At 39.3% G+C, this 20,483-nt stretch overlaps 1 protein-coding gene across 3 annotated transcripts in view; it reads right to left on the bottom strand.

The window, feature by feature from the left end:
* The window catches only part of LOC136264491 (cysteine desulfurase-like), a 56,320-nt gene that overhangs the window by 9,815 nt on the left and 26,022 nt on the right, over positions 1-20,483 (bottom strand). For 2 of the 3 annotated variants that reach the window (XR_010705153.1, XM_066059243.1), the window contains exons 2-4: positions 14,519-14,571; positions 8,402-8,518; positions 8,260-8,343 (exon numbers count right to left, since the gene is read on the bottom strand). Coding sequence is in view for 2 of the 3 variants with exons in the window: in XM_066059243.1 (XP_065915315.1) it covers positions 8,260-8,343; positions 8,402-8,518; positions 14,519-14,571 (254 nt within the window). In the remaining variant the exon portion in view is untranslated. Of the gene's footprint in view, positions 1-8,259; positions 8,344-8,401; positions 8,519-14,277; positions 14,285-14,518; positions 14,572-20,483 lie in introns of those variants that run through there. The other variant, XM_066059244.1, reaches the window with a different exon arrangement.

Raw genomic sequence — 20,483 nt, 5'->3', positions numbered from 1 at the left:
ACAGCCAGCTGTCCAGAGAAAAGGTATTCCCTCCACTGTTGCTGTCGAAAAAAACCCAAAATCCCTAGCGACTGTGAAACACTTCTAGTCTCTTGATTTGATCAGATTTCACAGGCCAAGTTTCACTCCCATACAACAAGGTGGCCACTACAGTAGAAAGATAAACACATCTACGAGCACCAACTGACAATGACTTATTAACAAACTGACAGAGGCATCCAAACATCTTGCTAACCGCCCAGACAACTCAGCATACAACTCCCCGTCATTACTAATGATACTTCCCAAACACGGAACTTCTTCACCAAGTCTACAACATCTCCCTCTGGAGACAACACAGAAGTGTCAGCTCCAATTTCTGTCACCATGCCCTTAGATGTGTGAGCACGCAAGCACACACGCACACACTACAGTAAAAACTTCTATAATTCGATGCTTGTTGGTGCTCAAAAATTGTGTTGGATTAGTGAATAAACTGTGTTATCGGTGTAGCAAACTTATGGACTGCAGACTGTAAAGGTGTTGGATTAGAAAACTTCCACCACACACCACACATGCACACACATGCACACTACACTACACAAACACACCACACTACACACACGTACACACGTACACACACACACACACACACACACACACACACCACGCACACACACTACACTACACACACTGCACTACACACACACACTACACTACACTACACAAAACACACACTACACTACACTACACACCACACCACACCACACAAAACACACACTACACACACACTACACTACACTACACACACACACACACAAACACACACCACGCAAACACACTACACTACACTACACACACTGCACTACACACACACACACTACACTACATTACACAAAACACACACTACACCACACTACACAAAACACACACTACACTACACTACACACCACACCACACCACACAAAACACACACTACACTACACTACACTACACACCACACTACACTACACACACACACACCACACACACAACACTACACAAAACACACACTACACACACACTACACTACACACACACACACACAAACACACACCACGCAAACACACTACACTACACACACTGCACTACACACACACACACTACACTACATTACACAAAACACATACACACTACACTACACTACACACACTGCACTACACATACACACTACACTACACACACACTACACAAAACACACACACTACACTACACACACACTACACAAAACACACACACTGCACTACACACACACACACACTACACTACACTACACAAAACACACACTACACTACACTGCACACCACACTACACTACACACACACACCACACACACAACACTACACAAAACACACACTACACACACACTACACTACACTACACTACACACACACACTACACTACACACACACACACACACACTACACGCACCACACACACACACTACACAAAACACGCACACACTACACTACACAAAACACGCACACACTACACCACACACCACGCCACACCACACTGCACTATGCTACACTACACACTACACACCACACACTACACTACACTACACACACTACACTACACTACACACTACACTACACACTACACTACACTACACACACACACACACCACATAATGTTTTATTACAGCTATACTGTTGATATATATATAATAATAAAGGTATCACACCAAATGTGTTACACTATATTAGGGATATCCAGGCATGGCTTCTACTGTAAAAACTTCCATACAGAAACCCGTTCTATCACAAATAGATGGTGATCAAAGGAATGTCCATTATGAAATATAATAGCAAAGCCATAATATAATGCACAGCCAGGACTAATAACTGGCCACGGTATGGCTGAACTGGAAATGACCTGGAATCAAGGTAATCAGATCCTGAGGCTATGGTATGTACAAGTTGAGCTGATCCTGAAAAACAGCTAAAAATTAGAAGTGAGTTTTTCTCAAGAGAGTTAGCATTTCAGTCAACCAGATGATAAGTAGTGACAGCAAAGGTGTCAACAATAGACACGCCTGTTTTGGCTCCATTACAAGTTCGGGAAAGGGCTGTAATGGACACTGCACTTTTGTGGCTTCCCCATAGGGAATGTATGGCGAAAATTTTGATTGGCTGCAAATATTGTGTCAGCCACTTGAGTGAAAAGATTTTGAAATATTTTTAGCAGGTCAAGCAGTGCTACAAATGAGCCAAATTTCAAAATCATGTGTGATTGCATCCATGAGTTATTAAACGTTTTTGAGGATCCAGCTTAACACGTACATACTATAGTAAGGGGAGGATATCAGCATAGATGTACAACTCTTACTAGAGATTGGAAATGGAGTCACATGCCTAAAATAGCCGTGTTTTGAATGAGCATGTGGTTCCCATAATTTGCACCACATACTAAATTTATTGGCCATTGATGGAGTTTTGCAGGTTTTGCTAGAAGGGTTAGAACCCGCTAGCAAAGTGTGTCACTGTACTGCTAGCTTTATTCAACTGCTTGGGCATTAGATCAATGCGTGAAAGACAAATAGTTTCGCTAGACAACAACCGTGCAGAGTTACAAGAACAGAAACACGAGGGTATTACAGCACCAAGCAATGTTGTAACTAAGGAAATACACAGCATTTAAACCAGAGGTGTGACTTACAAACCGTTCTGTTCAATTCTAATGACCAAAGGTGTCGACGTATCGTTGATACCAGGAAGTGTGTGCAGAGGCTACAGGAACAGAAATGTACCTTGGTGTAGAAGCGATACTGAAACAGCACGATATAACAAGTTTCTTCTGTGGGAAAGGCCACTCAGTGGCTTCCACCAAAGCAGTTTGCATCACTCAACCTTACAGGACTTTTATATTATAAAAACCTACAGTAATAATGTGCCTCGTATCTAACCAATGACGTCAAATGTACAGGTAGTATACTGGGCGCACAATGCCATTTCCAATCCCTATTAAGAGTTGTATATCTATGATGTCAGGTAGCATTTGACATTTTCTTTACCAAAGCAAATTAGAGGACCTGATTCTATACAAAACACTCAATCACATTGATACGGCAGAGGATCAGCCAATGTTGATACGGCAGAGTCTCTAGTTGCGATCAACATTGATACGGCAGAGGATCAGCCAATGTCTAAAGCAACAATGATTCAAACAATCACTTTAATGAGTGCTACACACTGTTAATCCTAGGTCTCTAAAGAATGGAGTACCGACCTCAACACTCCTTGAGGTATGTAACCTTTATGGACAATTGTGTGGCTTTCAACCCCAATCTCCAAGTGTTATCACTGTACGCAGACAGTGATACAAAGTTCTTTTTGAAAAAGCCTTGCTGGATAGGTCAGATACTACCTGACAAAATTCCAGCACAAAGTGTGAGAACCTTTTCCACTCGCAAATCTCAAATAGACTGTCGCTGTATTGTGCTTCTTTAGTACTGCAACTAATTGACCCAAACTAGTAGTGGATGCTGGCTACACACCAAGGGTACAAACTCATTTAATCTGCCCAACAACTCACATGCAGGTTTCAGAGGAGTTGTACAACCAGCCCAGGAATTAGATGTCTATCTGGCCACTGCTAAGAGGGTGGAGACCACTCATAGATCTCAGGTTCCTCAACTCCTCCCAAGATAAAGAGTATCTACTTCTTGGTATCCACCATTCTTCTTAAACACCAGTGACAGAATGGCCTACCTGACAATTCCACTATCCCAAGAACTTTGTGCTGTCATTCAAGGTACTGACAGAATAGCGGATGAATTATCTACAATGCAACCTTTGCATTTACAATGGTCAACAGTGTAGTTCTTGAGGAAGCTAGGAGACCAGCCAATGGAAGAGAGTGTTTCAGTCAGGAAAGTTACTACCTTATTTGGTAATTCACAACACTGTGGCTATTCACCACCATGTAATCACCATGTGAGCAATCTTCCCAAACTTCAGCAGCTCATAGACAAAAAACTACAATGACTATTGTTCTTTCCCGTGGAAGCTATGCAGGAGGCATATCGTCCTAGGATCACAATCAATTCAACGTATTTCATGGACTGGACTCACAGACTGAGCTAGAAACAGCTTCTCAACAATAATCTGAGCATTGTTTATCTCTTCTAATGCTGGACACACCATTATCGAGCTACAACTACTGGTACTGCTCTTCCTCATAAGTCATGAAGGTCGCCTGTGCACTAATTTATGATAATATTTATGAAACATGTTCTCATTCATACTAGTACTGATAGAGATTATTGTTGTAGTGTAGGATCATTACTTTGTTGCTCAATATCAAATCAGTAAGTTTATACCAATCTTCAATCGTGCATTCACCGTAAATTACGGCTAAACTGTGTAGGAATAGCTATGCCACCCTACAAAGCTATGGTTTGACTGTCATACATTTTTAAAAATATTCTAATAATTTAGGGCACACACAATAAAGAGCAGTACCAGCAGTTGTAGCTTGATAATTGTGTGTCCAGTATTAGAAGAGGTAAATAATGCTTGGATAATTATTAAGAAGCTGTTTCCAGCTTAGTCCACGAGCTTAGTCCATGAGTCCAGTCCACTAATACATTAGCCAATAATTCTAATCTGCTTAACGGTACAGCAGTTCCTACAGTTGCATGGCTTCCCTTCATTTTTGTGCCTGGGTCCCCAGTCATTGTAATATTCATGGATACAACTACTGTCCTAAGGCAATATAGTAGTGTTACAGCATATGGTAGGTGTATGGATACAACTACTGTCCTAAGGCAATATAGTAGTGTTACAGCATATGGTAGGTGTATGGATACAACTACTGTCCTAAGGCAATATAGTAGTGTTACAACATATGGTAGGTGTATGGATACAACTACTGTCCTAAGGCAATATAGTAGTGTTACAGCATATGGTAGGTGTATGGATACAACTACTGTCCTAAGGCAATATAGTAGTGTTACAGCATATGGTAGGTGTATGGATACAACTACTGTCCTAAGGCAATATAGTAGTGTTACAGCATATGGTAGGTGTATGGATACAACTACTGTCCTAAGGCAATATAGTAGTGTTACAACATATGGTAGGTGTATGGATACAACTACTGTCCTAAGGCAATATAGTAGTGTTACAACATATGGTAGGTGTATGGATACAACTACTGTCCTAAGGCAATATAGTAGTGTTACAGCATATGGTAGGTGTATGGATACAACTACTGTCCTAAGGCAATATAGTAGTGTTACAGCATATGGTAGGTGTATGGATACAACTACTGTCCTAAGGCAATATAGTAGTGTTACAACATATGGTAGGTGTATGGATACAACTACTGTCCTAAGGCAATATAGTAGTGTTACAACATATGGTAGGTGTATGGATACAACTACTGTCCTAAGGCAATATAGTAGTGTTACAGCATATGGTAGGTGTATGGATACAACTACTGTCCTAAGGCAATATAGTAGTGTTACAGCATATGGTAGGTGTATGGATACAACTACTGTCCTAAGGCAATATAGTAGTGTTACAGCATATGGTAGGTGTATGGATATAACTACTGTCCTAAGGCAATGTAGTAGTGTTACAGCATATGGTAGGTGTATGGATACAACTACTGTCCTAAGGCAATGTAGTAGTGTTACAGCATATGGTAGGTGTATGGATACAACTACTGTCCTAAGGCAATATAGTAGTGTTACAGCATATGGTAGGTGTATGGATACAACTACTGTCCTAAGGCAATGTAGTAGTGTTACAGCATATGGTAGGTGTATGGATACAACTACTGTCCTAAGGCAATGTAGTAGTGTTACAGCATATGGTAGGTGTATGGATACAACTACTGTCCTAAGGCAATATAGTAGTGTTACAGCATATGGTAGGTGTATGGATACAACTACTGTCCTAAGGCAATATAGTAGTGTTACAGCATATGGTAGGTGTATGGATACAACTACTGTCCTAAGGCAATATAGTAGTGTTACAACATATGGTAGGTGTATGGATACAACTACTGTCCTAAGGCAATATAGTAGTGTTACAGCATATGGTAGGTGTATGGATACAACTACTGTCCTAAGGCAATATAGTAGTGTTACAGCATATGGTAGGTGTATGGATACAACTACTGTCCTAAGGCAATATAGTAGTGTTACAGCATATGGTAGGTGTATGGATACAACTACTGTCCTAAGGCAATATAGTAGTGTTACAGCATATGGTAGGTGTATGGATACAACTACTGTCCTAAGGCAATATAGTAGTGTTACAGCATATGGTAGGTGTATGGATACAACTACTGTCCTAAGGCAATATAGTAGTGTTACAGCATATGGTAGGTGTATGGATACAACTACTGTCCTAAGGCAATATAGTAGTGTTACAGCATATGGTAGGTGTATGGATACAACTACTGTCCTAAGGCAATGTAGTAGTGTTACAGCATATGGTAGGTGTATGGATACAACTACTGTCCTAAGGCAATGTAGTAGTGTTACAGCATATGGTAGGTGTATGGATACAACTACTGTCCTAAGGCAATGTAGTAGTGTTACAGCATATGGTAGGTGTATGGATACAACTACTGTCCTAAGGCAATATAGTAGTGTTACAGCATATGGTAGGTGTATGGATACAACTACTGTCCTAAGGCAATATAGTAGTGTTACAGCATATGGTAGGTGTATGGATACAACTACTGTCCTAAGGCAATATAGTAGTGTTACAGCATATGGTAGGTGTATGGATACAACTACTGTCCTAAGGCAAAATAGTAGTGTTACAGCATATGGTAGGTGTATGGATACAACTACTGTCCTAAGGCAATATAGTAGTGTTACAGCATATGGTAGGTGTATGGATACAACTACTGTCCTAAGGCAATGTAGTAGTGTTACAGCATATGGTAGGTGTATGGATACAACTACTGTCCTAAGGCAATATAGTAGTGTTACAACATATGGTAGGTGTATGGATACAACTACTGTCCTAAGGCAATATAGTAGTGTTACAGCATATGGTAGGTGTATGGATACAACTACTGTCCTAAGGCAATATAGTAGTGTTACAGCATATGGTAGGTGTATGGATACAACTACTGTCCTAAGGCAATATAGTAGTGTTACAGCATATGGTAGGTGTATGGATACAACTACTGTCCTAAGGCAATATAGTAGTGTTACAGCATATGGTAGGTGTATGGATACAACTACTGTCCTAAGGCAATGTAGTAGTGTTACAGCATATGGTAGGTGTATGGATACAACTACTGTCCTAAGGCAATGTAGTAGTGTTACAGCATATGGTAGGTGTATGGATACAACTACTGTCCTAAGGCAATATAGTAGTGTTACAACATATGGTAGGTGTATGGATACAACTACTGTCCTAAGGCAATATAGTAGTGTTACAGCATATGGTAGGTGTATGGATACAACTACTGTCCTAAGGCAATATAGTAGTGTTACAGCATATGGTAGGTGTATGGATACAACTACTGTCCTAAGGCAATATAGTAGTGTTACAGCATATGGTAGGTGTATGGATACAACTACTGTCCTAAGGCAAAATAGTAGTGTTACAGCATATGGTAGGTGTATGGATACAACTACTGTCCTAAGGCAATATAGTAGTGTTACAGCATATGGTAGGTGTATGGATACAACTACTGTCCTAAGGCAAAATAGTAGTGTTACAGCATATGGTAGGAGGTGTACAACTTTGTATTGTATTGAGTCAATTTCACTCAAATCTTTGCAGTAGCTATTGTAAATGGCGTTGGCTTTATACCAGTCTGAGTGTGTTTGTTACAACTTTGAACTTTTGCTGGCTTCTAATACACGCACACCTTATTAACTCACGTATACTATCATGCAGGCACTAACACTATGTTGATGGGATATTTACTATAGGAATTTTGGCTAACATAGAACTGAAAAGTGTAATATGATCCCATACCATACATCTACATCAATATCCATAGACTGATTCTTTCAAGTGGTTTGGCTTGTAGACATGACAAAACATTGGTGGTCACTTTAACAAGGATCATATCAACTAGTTCACCACTAGACAACATGTGCCAAACAATGATGGTTATTGTAATAATAGTTGACTGTTCTGACTTTAATAACAGCTATTATCAACATGTTCTATATACACAATCCCAATACTACATCCCAATACTACATCCCGATACTACATCCCAATACTACACTTGCTACTAAATAGTACTACACACCTTAATGGCAACATTGTTAGATTCAGTGGCTCCACTAGTAAACACAATTTCTCTGGGGTCAGCTCCAACAAGGTCAGCAACTTGCTACATATATAACAACAACATAGTAAACCAACATAGTACAGCAACACACAGTTGCTACCTTTCTAGCCTTCTCCACTGCAGCCTCTGCCTCCCAGCCAAATTGGTGTGTACGGGAGTGAGGGTTACCATAGTAACATGTGTAGTAGGGCATCATGGCATCCATCACTCTTGGGTCCTGTAATGATACATGTAACCATAGCAACATGTAACACTTCTTAAGGCTTAAGGGTGTGATAGGGAAGAGCAGTTTATTATGATCAGGTATACAACTATTGGTATAGTGGACACTTTGAGACAACACGGACCCCTGTAATAAACAAGTTGTACACTGCCATAGGTAATGGAAAACCATTATGGAGGGTAATCTGGAGAATTAGTTAAGAGAGTTATTACAGTATTTTCCGTACACACATGCGCCGGTGCTTTAACAATAACATAGGGTAAGCTTTGTTGTAGAGTGGTTATCTTGTCATTCAAAAGTGGGTGTGGTCTGTGTTTGAGAAATGTGGCAAAAACTGCTTGTGAATATGCTATAGCATTAGTTCTCACCTTAAACCAACATTTCTCAGCTCATAGGATGGCAAGGATGACAAACCACTTCCGTCTGAGTGCTGTAGGATGCATAATCAGAAACATGGCTTTCATCATGTGAGCAATAATCAATTCCCACAATCGATTTCAGCTTGAGTTTTTTATAAAAAGAAACTTGGCAGTACTGCTCCAACGTCAAAGCCATGGTACTTAATATTACAGTGTACCATAGCCAGTGATGGTTTAACCAGCCAGGGTTTTTAAAGATGAAATTTGCCTTTGAAGTTAGGTGGTTTCATGGTACATATTATGGCTAAAACACATAATGCTTAAAATGTGAGGTCAGATGGACCAAATAATATCAACACAAGGTCACAATGTGTTTATAGTCCATACCTTCATATTTCTACTCAAGATTTTGATCAAGTCAATAAGTACTCTACTTGTATGACACAGTTTAAGAGGTGTGTAATTCTGCTCTAGTGTCAACCATTAAGAAATATACCGTCAAAACAGAAAATTTGATGGGAAAAATATCTGACGAAATAAACAACATGGCTATTTGATAAGTTCACATTTGATGGTTCTTCTCACTTGCAGGAGCCCACGTTAATCACTTACACACCTCATATTCAAGAATTCAGCGATTGCATCGTGAAGGTGATAGCCAGGACAACTCAAAGAATAACTTCAAGTATTATAGCTGCATCGATGGCCGAGATTAGCATGAGTATACAAGTGTTAGCTACAGTAGTAGTCCTGTGTATGCTAGTCAGTTTGTGTGGTACACTCCTGGTGTTCACAGAAAGTGAGTAACAATGACCGGTCGGTTTAATTGCTGCCCTACACAAACTATATGGCATGCACAGGACTACTGTAGGAGCTAACTGGGATACATCAGTAGGGTAGGAGCTAACTGGGATACATCAGTAGGGTAGGAGCTAACTGGGATACATCAGTAGGGTAGGAGCTAACTGGGATACATCAGTAGGGTAGGAGCTAACTGGGATACATCAGTAAGGTAGGAGCTAACTGGGATACATCAGTAAGGTAGGAGCTAACTGGGATACATCAGTAGGGTAGGAGCTAACTGGGATACATCAGTAGGGTAGGAGCTAACTGGGATACATCAGTAGGGTAGGAGAATGCCTTGTAGATACTATGGCCATACGAAAAATTAAAGTTTCAGATAAATGTTTGGCTGCAGGCCATGCTCAATCTTCCAATGTTGACTAGATCTTCGTCAGAATAAGCTGCATAAATTCACAGGTCTTCCCTTGGATTTCTCTGTGTTTTCAATCGCTGGAAAATTGGCAGATTTAATTTGACAATTTCAGTGAAAGTTTGCCAACCATCAAATTTAATTCCCTGTCAAATTTTACTGGTAGTCACTGTATCTTAGTAGTTGCCATAACAACTGATGTGGCAGGAGAGGGGTCACCCAAACACAACTAGAGCCAATAGAGCTTGGTCACTTCAACAGATGGCAAACTAGTTCATAATATTTGTATGAACTGATCATGGCTTTGAGGTTAGGACACATTAATAATTTATCCCACTCACTGCTGTATAACGTAATCAATTACAAATGCCCATAGCATCACTTTCTAAACACTTTGTAACTCTGTTGTACGTGTCTTGATAACTGGTCCCTTGCTCACTCATCATTGCAGGTAAAGTGATGTCACCTCAGGTAAAGTGATGTCACCGCAGGTAAAGTGATGTCACCGCACGCTTTTGATGGTCAATAACAAGCATTGTAGACAATTATGTGAAATGAAAGGGGCACCACTAACAAGTAAAGGATTATAAAGGTCATAGCAGCGTGTTGCTACTTCTGTATGTTGCAAATCAGTGACCTCGTGTGTATGTGTACTTGTGCACTTGCTCAAATTAACCAGAGGCTTCTACTAGTAGTGATGTTTATTGTAAACAGTACTAAACTGTAAGGTTGTGAGGTTTTACATGTGGTTTCACTTAGGCTAAGCTATATAATAATAGCTTTGCTGTTACCATCATGTAAACAACAACTCGATAATTGAATTCCTTGCAAGTAATTTGATATGTAGTTTTATGGGAAAACATTGTAAGGTTTGTAAGGTATAGAAGCAGTAGATTGGAGCCTCTACAAATTCTGTGGTGAACAACCAATATTACCATATAACTGGTAATTTTTGACATGTTTTTATTTTTGGATATTTCAAAGAGGTTTTTCTCTTCAAAAATAAATTCCCAATACTTTCTGTTCTTCAAAATAAATTCCCACAATTAAAAGTAACTTGTCTTCACATGATCAAACATGTTGGTGTAGACACATCATTGCTCAGGTTATAGCTCAGTGTTAGTGATTGTAATGGTTAAACAGTTGCATCAATAGCCAGTAAACAGCTGATCCGGATCTGCCATTGTTGTTGACGCTGTCTGCTACAATTCTAGCACGGGCACTGTAATGATCAAGCCAGGTACTGATTAGAATTTGCTCCGCTAGAGACTCTCATAGGGAAGATGGGGATTATTCCATCAGTAAGTTAGTTGTTGGCAAGCATGCATATCTTTCGTAATTGTGACATGAATTTCCATTTATTTGAAATATACATTCTTCAAAAATTAAAAACCTTCGAAATTCAGGTTATAAGTCTTCTTCAAAATTTTCTGCTTCCAATATAACTCACTATATGGTAATATCTTCAAGGATATCCGAGTACTGCTATGAAAACATTCTTTTATAAATAATAGAAAATCCTATCACTCATTAGAAAATGTCATATCAAGCAAACTACTCTAATACAGCAGTCACAGCTGATACAATATTGCCCCAAGGCATTTAGATATCATGTGGTAGTTATCTGGTAACTAGCTGTTTTAAGTACACAGCAAATTTGTTTACAATTCTTCTTTGCACTAGTTAATATCAAAGCTCTTCATAAGCACTGTGGATAAAACACTTATCACATCAATGTTTTGTGACAGGATGCATCAACCTGCACATTGAGGTCTACAGATAGTATATACCGTATGGAGGGAACTTTGGTGCCATTAAAATTTGGCAAATTTGGCGAATGACCATGAATTCGCCAAATTTTCCTCATCCAAATATTTTGCTAGCAAAGAAAACAGCAAACCAAGCCTCAAACTAAACAATTTTCTACTCGACCAAGGATTACTGGGCCAGGCATCAAACTAGAGCCAAGTCTGCCTTGACTACTTCACTAGGTAGCTATAGCTAGCTGTATCCGTGATCCTCAAACCTCACCTTGGAACAGGCGTGACAAGTAGTGAGTGCTACCATATCAAGTACGATATTCACTATTCCAGAGGGTGTAGATCTACTGTCTATATAGTATTACCTTTTAGTTGATTGCTGACTCCAGGCGCCAAAGAAGCATGGCACTCCAGATCCTTGTTTCAGGTACAGTGATTAGTAATTAAATTAATTAAATAGGGCGTACACTTTGCTAATAATTTGCCAAATTTTATTTCGCCAAAAGTGATATTTTGCTTGATTTGCCAAATTTTTCCTCCTCCAAAATTTCCCTCCGTACAGTAGCTATAGGCTGACACTGTCTGGTGAGAGACCATCAAGATGAAGATCATATACAGTAATGGACCAGTAGAGCTAAGATGATACATCACTATTTGAGATGTGATCATCAACTAGTTTCTTCTAGAATGCCATAAGCTAAATTTAATGCTCAATTGGCAGTTGTGATGGGCTGCAGTCCCTCATGTTTGGTGAAGTGCTTGTCTAACTGTTTAACCATCAAGTGTAGACCAATTAGTCTTCACCTCACCTGGCTGCTAGTCTGTGCTGGTGTGGGGTGGGGCTAATGGCTAATATAAAACGGCAAAACGGACTCCCCTTTGTGCAGATATAAGTTACCTGGCAACCAAACTAACTTAACCCCTAAACCAGCATAGTCCAGAGAACTGTTAATAAGTGTGTGTGTGTGTGTGTGTGTGTGTGTGTGTGTGTGTGTGTGTGTGTGTGTGTGTGTGTGTGTGTGTGTGTGTGTGTGTGTGTCTGTGTGTGTGTGTGTGTGTGTGTCTGTGTGTGTGTGTGTGTGTGTGTGTGTGTGTGTGTGTGTGTGTGTGTGTGTGTGTGTGTGTGTGTGTGTGTGTGTGTGTGTGTGCCAGCGTTGTAAGTGGGCCAGGTCATCCGGATAATTCGGGTCATTTGGGTCACATTTTGTTCGGGTCAGGTGGGTCTTATCCACTTCACTGAATATCTGGGTCTGACCCGGATGAGATCACGCGTGACGATAAGTTAACAAGCTCGATTGTATTGGTGGAAATGCAGTTGTAAACATTCAAGAAACTTATGTGGAGCCACACCCACCATTCAGGAATATGTTCTGCTGTCTGTGCGTGGTATAGAGCCACACCCACTTTTTGGAATTGTATCAGCTGTGCTCTGTGGGCATGCATGGCATCACCAGATCTGTGTTGCTATTTGGTATGTAAACTTACGTGGAGCCACACCCACTTGGTAATACATACGTGGAGCCACACCCACTTGATAATACGTACGTGGAGCCACACCCACTTGAAAATACATAGTTACTCACTTCTTGCAGACAATCCTTTCTATAGTGTTAAAGGAACTTGTGGACTTTTAATCTAGTCTTGGGGCACGCCTCTACTTTAATTAAACTGGGTCACATGCGGGTCAGATCCGGGTCCCATCCGGATTACTATTCGGGTCAGTGGGTCAAACGGGTCAAAAGTACTGACCCACTTACAACACTGGTGTGTGCCTTGCACAAAGCGCAGTAACTTTTGAAGCGTCCATCCTATGGCTATGCAATTTACGTCATTCTACTTGTGATGCAACAAGCTGAAGGATTAAATTGATACCTAGGGTTTTACCCTAACACTAAATGGTGAGGCCAAAACTAGCTGTGTAAATAACTTGTTGTCAAGGAAACACGCAAACCCATTACGTACCTTTATAAAATGATCCATAACTTGATGGCAGTTGCTCCTATCAAAGTTTCATTCACCTTGCCATTAAATTTTTTATCAGGCCATATATAACTCGTGTGAGTAAACTCAGAATCGAAATAAAACACATGGTAAGAATTTCAAAACAAAGAGACATGATTTGTTGTTGTTCATCACTTCATAACAAGTAAGCCACTGTAGTTACAGTGTTCATTTAACCTTCTCCAAGTAGCCCAGTGAACAGATTTTCGATCAATGTGTAGTTTAGGATATAAGAGTTAAGTTAGCTCACCTGCGTATCCATATCATGTAAACACGCATTCCCCAAAAATTCTTTGCGAGTTTAAGGGTTAAGTTCTTAAGAGTCTCTCACTAAACTAAAAGTATGTTACTATGGTTTAGACAGATGACATAGGCATTATTCCGATGTGTTACTATAGTACAGTATAGACTACTACTCACCATGGGTGTAGTGATGTGTTACTATAGTTACTCACCATGGGTGTAGTGATGTGTTACTATAGTTACTCACCATGGGTGTAGTTATGTGTTACTATAGTTACTCACCATGGGTGTAGTTAAGTGTTACTATAGTACAGTATAGTGTAGTGATGTGTTACTATAGTTACTCACCATGGGTGTAGTGATGTGTTACTATAGTTACTCACCATGGGTGTAGTGATGTGTTACTATGGTTACTCACCATGGGTGTAGTGGCCTGGAAGTCCATGTACAGTGGTCTCACATCTGACTGGCCTGGAACAATACAATAATAACAATAGTTCATTAAATATTTGTAGTGACATACTGCAATAGTTTAGCTGACAATTTAAAATATATTACCATATTTGGTAAGACCTAGTCAGGCAGGTGGGCAGGTCACTTTATATCTAGTATATAAAGCTGAAAAGCTGTCTGTCTGTGAAACAGCTACCACATAGCAGGAAATTTCCGGAAGGTGTAATTTTCGAATAATGATCATTGTGAACTATTTCGGAAATAAATTTTCGGATAAACACCACAATCAACACTTCACGGAAATATACGGAATTGCACTCTCACAAGGCAGGTGAAGACTTCTGTGCGTCATCAGGTCACGGATTACGTGATGGACTCCACCATACGTGATGAACTTCGCGCAATGCCTAATGGTAGCAAACAGCTGCTCTCTTCACTATTTCCTTCACTATTTCCGCCTTCTCTTTTCCTGTGTAGCTACACCCGATATTCCGGCACCACGTGGTTGGGTCAGTTTCCTGCTTCCGCTGGCGTAGCCATCACCATCATTCTGATCAGTGACACTTGAATTGGCAACAGCAATTGCAAAACTGGGCATTTTTTTTAGCCAGCGGACCGTAATCAACAGGATAATAGGGTATCACCACTCTGTTTACACACCTTGAAGTACTCACACGATTTTTACATAAATGTACGTATGAATAAACAATTTTGGAAAACTTATTTTCGGAAATTATTTAGTTTTCCAAAATATCCAAAAATTACACCCTCCGGAAATTCCCCGCTATACGGTAACTCCCAAACCGTAGCACCAGTTCACCCTAGATTTGCTGCATTCCAGCTGGAGTTTATTTACAGAAATTTCTAGCATAGTCCGTTTGCTATACAGAGTAAAAAAAATCACCATAACCAAAAACTTGTAAACAGGTTTTTTGAGCACAGATATTTCTTACTATATGAAATGGCTATTACAGCCCTACACCGTTGATTTATGTTATAATGCACACCCTTTGGTGGTAGTGACACAGTGATTTCTACCGCTAGGGTGTCACTATGGAATAGAAGTCTTGAACATTTTCTGACGCATGACATGCCCACATTCTGTCAGTAATTAACTTCAAACTCTACAAGCTTACTCTCTACCCCACACAGTGTATCCCATGGTGGAATTCATGTCTATAACTAATGAACTAACCACACAATTGAACAAGAAGAAATGGAAAAAATTGAAGCATAATATAACATGAATTTATGGAAACATGGTTAACTTGAAATCCCGTTGCTACATGTATATCAATAGTAATGACATCAGACATGTGTGACTTGTTGGACTATTCTAACCAATGCACACTATGAAGCAAAGCAGTTTCTGTGCTTCTAGACCGGCTAATAGGTGGATCACAAGAAGAGCAACAGTGACGCATCTCTGCCTGGAGAGTGACGTCCATCAATGCCAAACTATGATACCTGGCACTCGGAATAAGAACTCCAGAGAAGGGCAGAACTGAAGGGGTAGGAGCACAGCTTTGAGTTAATTAAAGGCAAAAGAAACCAACAAACTTTTAAAAATTGACAAGTGACTACTAGGAGTGATGGAGGCTGGGAGTGAGGGTAATTGGAACTACATATGCTAGAACCAGATAATAGACACCCCTACCTGGATAATAGACACCCCTACCTGGATAATAGACACCCCTACCTGGATTGGAAGCACATGTATAGTGCCCATACAAAACTACGTGACTATCTGCATTTTGTGCCTGAAGTTTTGAAACACTTTTTCATTTGGAGATTCTGTTTTACTGTCTGGGTACAGCTCAGTTGCTTTAACTAGTAAGTTTAGTAGATTGTTTCTTGGGTGGTGATTGGCCTACTACTGGTATAGGTGCTTTCCATATAAAAAGTATTTGCACATGTTTATGATATGGCGGGGTGAACAAGTCTAGTTTAAGGCTGATGCTTATTACTTACTAATGCTACATGTACTGGTATGTGTTTCATGGTATATTCGCTCCAGTTTAGTCAAGTTCACGATTCCCGCCTCTCATATTAACCTTTCACGCTTGTCAAACTTCTAGCTAAGTATACCCACTATGAATAGGCCAAACACTTATATCCCATAGTGGTACGTCTATTACTCACCAGTAAGCAAAACATGTGTTTATAAAATCTACTCCCAGTACTGTGAACAGTATTAGGGGCACAAGGCACAGATAGATTAGGTGGTGCTTGCTTAGAAGTTTCCAATCCAGTAAGGGTGTCTATTATCTATGCTGGAGCTTATAAAATTAAAATTCCAAGTGAATTACAGCTGGCAAGATGGGAGTTCAAAGCCAATAGTTCATACATGAGATGGATAACCCTAACCCTAAGGAAGAATAACAGTGGAAAACAACAAGTACTTGAAGGCCCTTAGTCTAGCTTTAATGCCCTGGATCACATGATCAACATGGCAACTTTAATTCAACCTCACTGTGTATTTGTGTGTATTTCAATCAGATGGATGTACAACCTAACTTCATATGTTACATATTTATACTTGCAATTTGTTTTATTCTTTATGAGTTACGGTGGTGAGGGGTTTGCCTGCTACATGCACCTGATAACCGAGGGTGTGCGGCGCATAAGAACAGGCGTGTACATATCAGGCAAATCCCAAACACATCCATGTTACCAACTGTTATGTAACCTGGTTAGCAACTTCCTTACTACGTATAGCTTGCAATTTGTATTTACAACCTAAACAACTGATCAAGTGTGGGATGTGAAAGTGGCATGACCTTTGTACTGGACCACGTGAGAATGGAGTAAATTCTGTAGAACTTGCCAAAAGGTGTCTCTCGTAATGGAGTGTGAAATCCGAGGTGAATTGTAGTGGTACCGTTCACTGAGACAGGTTTTGTTGTTGAGATATAAACTATAAGATGATGCAACACGTGGCACACGGTTAGAAAACAGCAGAATTGATGATTCTAGCCTCAATATTGTGTTGAATATCAAAGATGAATCGTGTGAGTATGGTTAAGTACAACAAATATAATACAGTACTCATCACCTGACATGAAGGGCAGGCACAATATTATATCAATCATTTAGTTCAACCTGCACAAAGGGCAGGTATCGCTGCTAGTACAGAAATACAAACATAATTTATTACTGACTGGGTTTACTTTAAGCCCAGCTAACATTGTGACTGTTCTATTAGAATAGTTTTAGCTAGCAGGTCACTATGTGGCAATTCTGAAGTGTCAACAGCACACATGTACCTGGTCAGCAGTGCTGAAGTTCCTAAATGCAGAACTTATAGAACCAGTCAGCTAAGCCCACAATACTTCATTTCAAAGCTAGGTAGCTAGGTTACAATGGTTTGTAATCTCCAGACATAACATCATCAAAAAGTCCCAACCTCTAATACCATATAGCAGGTTTTTACCGCATCTATAATTTATCACGAATCTTTAGAGTGTGACACAAATTTCTGTGAACACAGCTCTCCACAAAAACAAAATCCACTGAAATTTTTATCTCAATTACTAGAAATGCATTGGAAGAGGAGAGGGAAGCGTTGTTAAGCAGCTGTATACATGGCTACTTCATTCTAAAGACATTTTGCACTCCTGTCATTGGCGAGGAATTCACTTGTAGAAAAGTGGTGATGTACACTGCATGATAGCCCAACAGTAGTGGGGTACTTACTACACACCCTCTCAAGGATATGTAACTGGTTTTTGTTTCATGGGGGCACAATAATACGTAGAGTTACAAGGCAAGAAGACACGAAAATATGTGAGATAAAATAAGTGCGAATTTTAATAACAACCACGACTAGCTACTGTTTGTGAAAATAAAGTCTTCACAGTAAAAGCCTGCTATACGATATCTGCCATCAAACTGTAGAATCGTCTCCCTTCTCAACTTTGTATTGGTTTCTACATTGCATAGTAAGTCATTTTCAGCAAATCTTCCAACTAACTAACCAATGTTTTCAGTTCCAAAATCAATAACAAGTTTATAAACATCTTGAAGTTGTCTACGTGTATCAGAGTTGTGTATACTGCACTAATAACAGTTACACTAACAACCCCCAGCCTTCTATAGTACAGTAACTGCTAAGACATATTTTAGTTCCATTTGCAAGAACAGACACTTATCAGCACTCGTTCGGACCTAATGCTTGTAATATCTGGAATAACTTACCTAATCACATCAAAGAAATTACCTCTATTGAACAATTTAAGAATCAAATTAATCAATTGTAATTGCATAAATCCCCCCCCCCCCCCCTGTGTAAAGTCTTCGCTTGCAAAGTTGACACAGTAATAATAATAATAATAATAATAATAATAAGACTGTATTTTACATTTCACCCAGGTACCTCATATGTACAATCACCACTGACTAACTTTCTGGTATGTGTGAATGAGTATCACCAACCACCAATAAGGGCCATAAGCAGGAGGCCATATCCCTCCCACTAGCATTGAGCAGTGATTATAAGATACTCTAATAGAGCAGTCACTAACTCAGTGATAATACTACCTCCAGAGCTGATTTTCCAGGGGCATGCACCCCAGAATTCTCACCATGTCTGTTGTATGGTTTGTGTAACTCTGATAAACTTTCATAGTTAAAGTTGGCCCCCCCTCACCCTTTTCCATGCTACATCATCCGATAGGAGTAGTTTAACCATCAATCTATTAAGTTGAAAAGCTGTCTGACTGACTGACTGTCCGTCATGCTGTTTATTACTCGCCAGTGTCTGCGCATATCTACATGATCAATTCTCAAAATGAAGCACTCATCATCCAGCTATCCTTCTCAACAGCTCGTAGAGGGCCAAGGTGTTGAGCAACATTCCTTTGTAAACCACAGCACAAACTGTTCAAGTGGTAGAACGTGTGACTCAGACAGTGGGTTAGAATCCAAATGATGGTATATTTTTTTTCTTCATTTTTTTAAAACTTAACTTTTAGCTCATAGTATCTCAGCATCCAAAAGCACATATTGATGTAAGATTTTAGTGAAATTAAACACTCATCATTCGATGGGTCAATTTTCTGCAAAAACGAATTTGGTATATTTTACTACTTGCTAAAAATCAACAACTTGGGTTATTGCAGCTAACTTACAAAATTTGAGTTTTGTAACTTGCAAAAGTCAACTTGGTTTTTATAACACGCATAAAAACCAACTCAGTTTTTTACTGTGCAAAACCATTGACTCAGCAAACAGAGGTTCGTAAGCTATGCATTGTAAGTTTAATGACATATATGAGTTGTACCCTGTAGCTATATGAGTTGTACCCTGTAGCTATATGAGTTGTACCCTGTAGCTATATGAGTTGTACCCTGTAGCTATACACTAGTGATGGGCGATATTGATATTTTGCTATACGATTATTGTCATGAACAAATATCACGATTATTGTCAACTTAACTTTTGTAATAAAAAACACTAAACACGTCATGAATTGTCAATCAATTGGTAAAATTACATTGAAAATTTACAAATATTCCTCTGATTACCACGATTATTCCACGATAATTGCCAATTTCGATTATCACTAGTCAATGAAAAGTACACGATGTCAATTATTGCCAATAAAATAATCACGATTATCACGATAATTGAATAATTGCCCATCCCTACTATACACACTACTAGTATATTTAAAAATCATTAATTTTAAAAATGAAGTTGGGATCCAAGTGATAAAAAGTAGTGAAACAAGAGATGAATGATGGTATTACGGCATGTTATAAAATTATTTTGTTCAAGGGATATTTATGCTGTAATACCATCATTCATCTCTTATTTCACAACTTTTTATCACTAGGATTCCTATAATTAATAATTTTTAAATACACTAGTTTTGTTATAGCATACAATAGCATACAGCTATACAAGTGTATCTGCTGTATTAGGGTGAC

This window comes from Dysidea avara, chromosome 8, assembly GCF_963678975.1.
Source record: "Dysidea avara chromosome 8, odDysAvar1.4, whole genome shotgun sequence".
Classification (NCBI taxonomy): Eukaryota; Metazoa; Porifera; class Demospongiae; order Dictyoceratida; family Dysideidae; genus Dysidea; species Dysidea avara.
The sequence above is the reverse complement of the archived record's forward strand: the minus strand, read 5'-3'. Positions and strand labels throughout refer to the sequence as shown.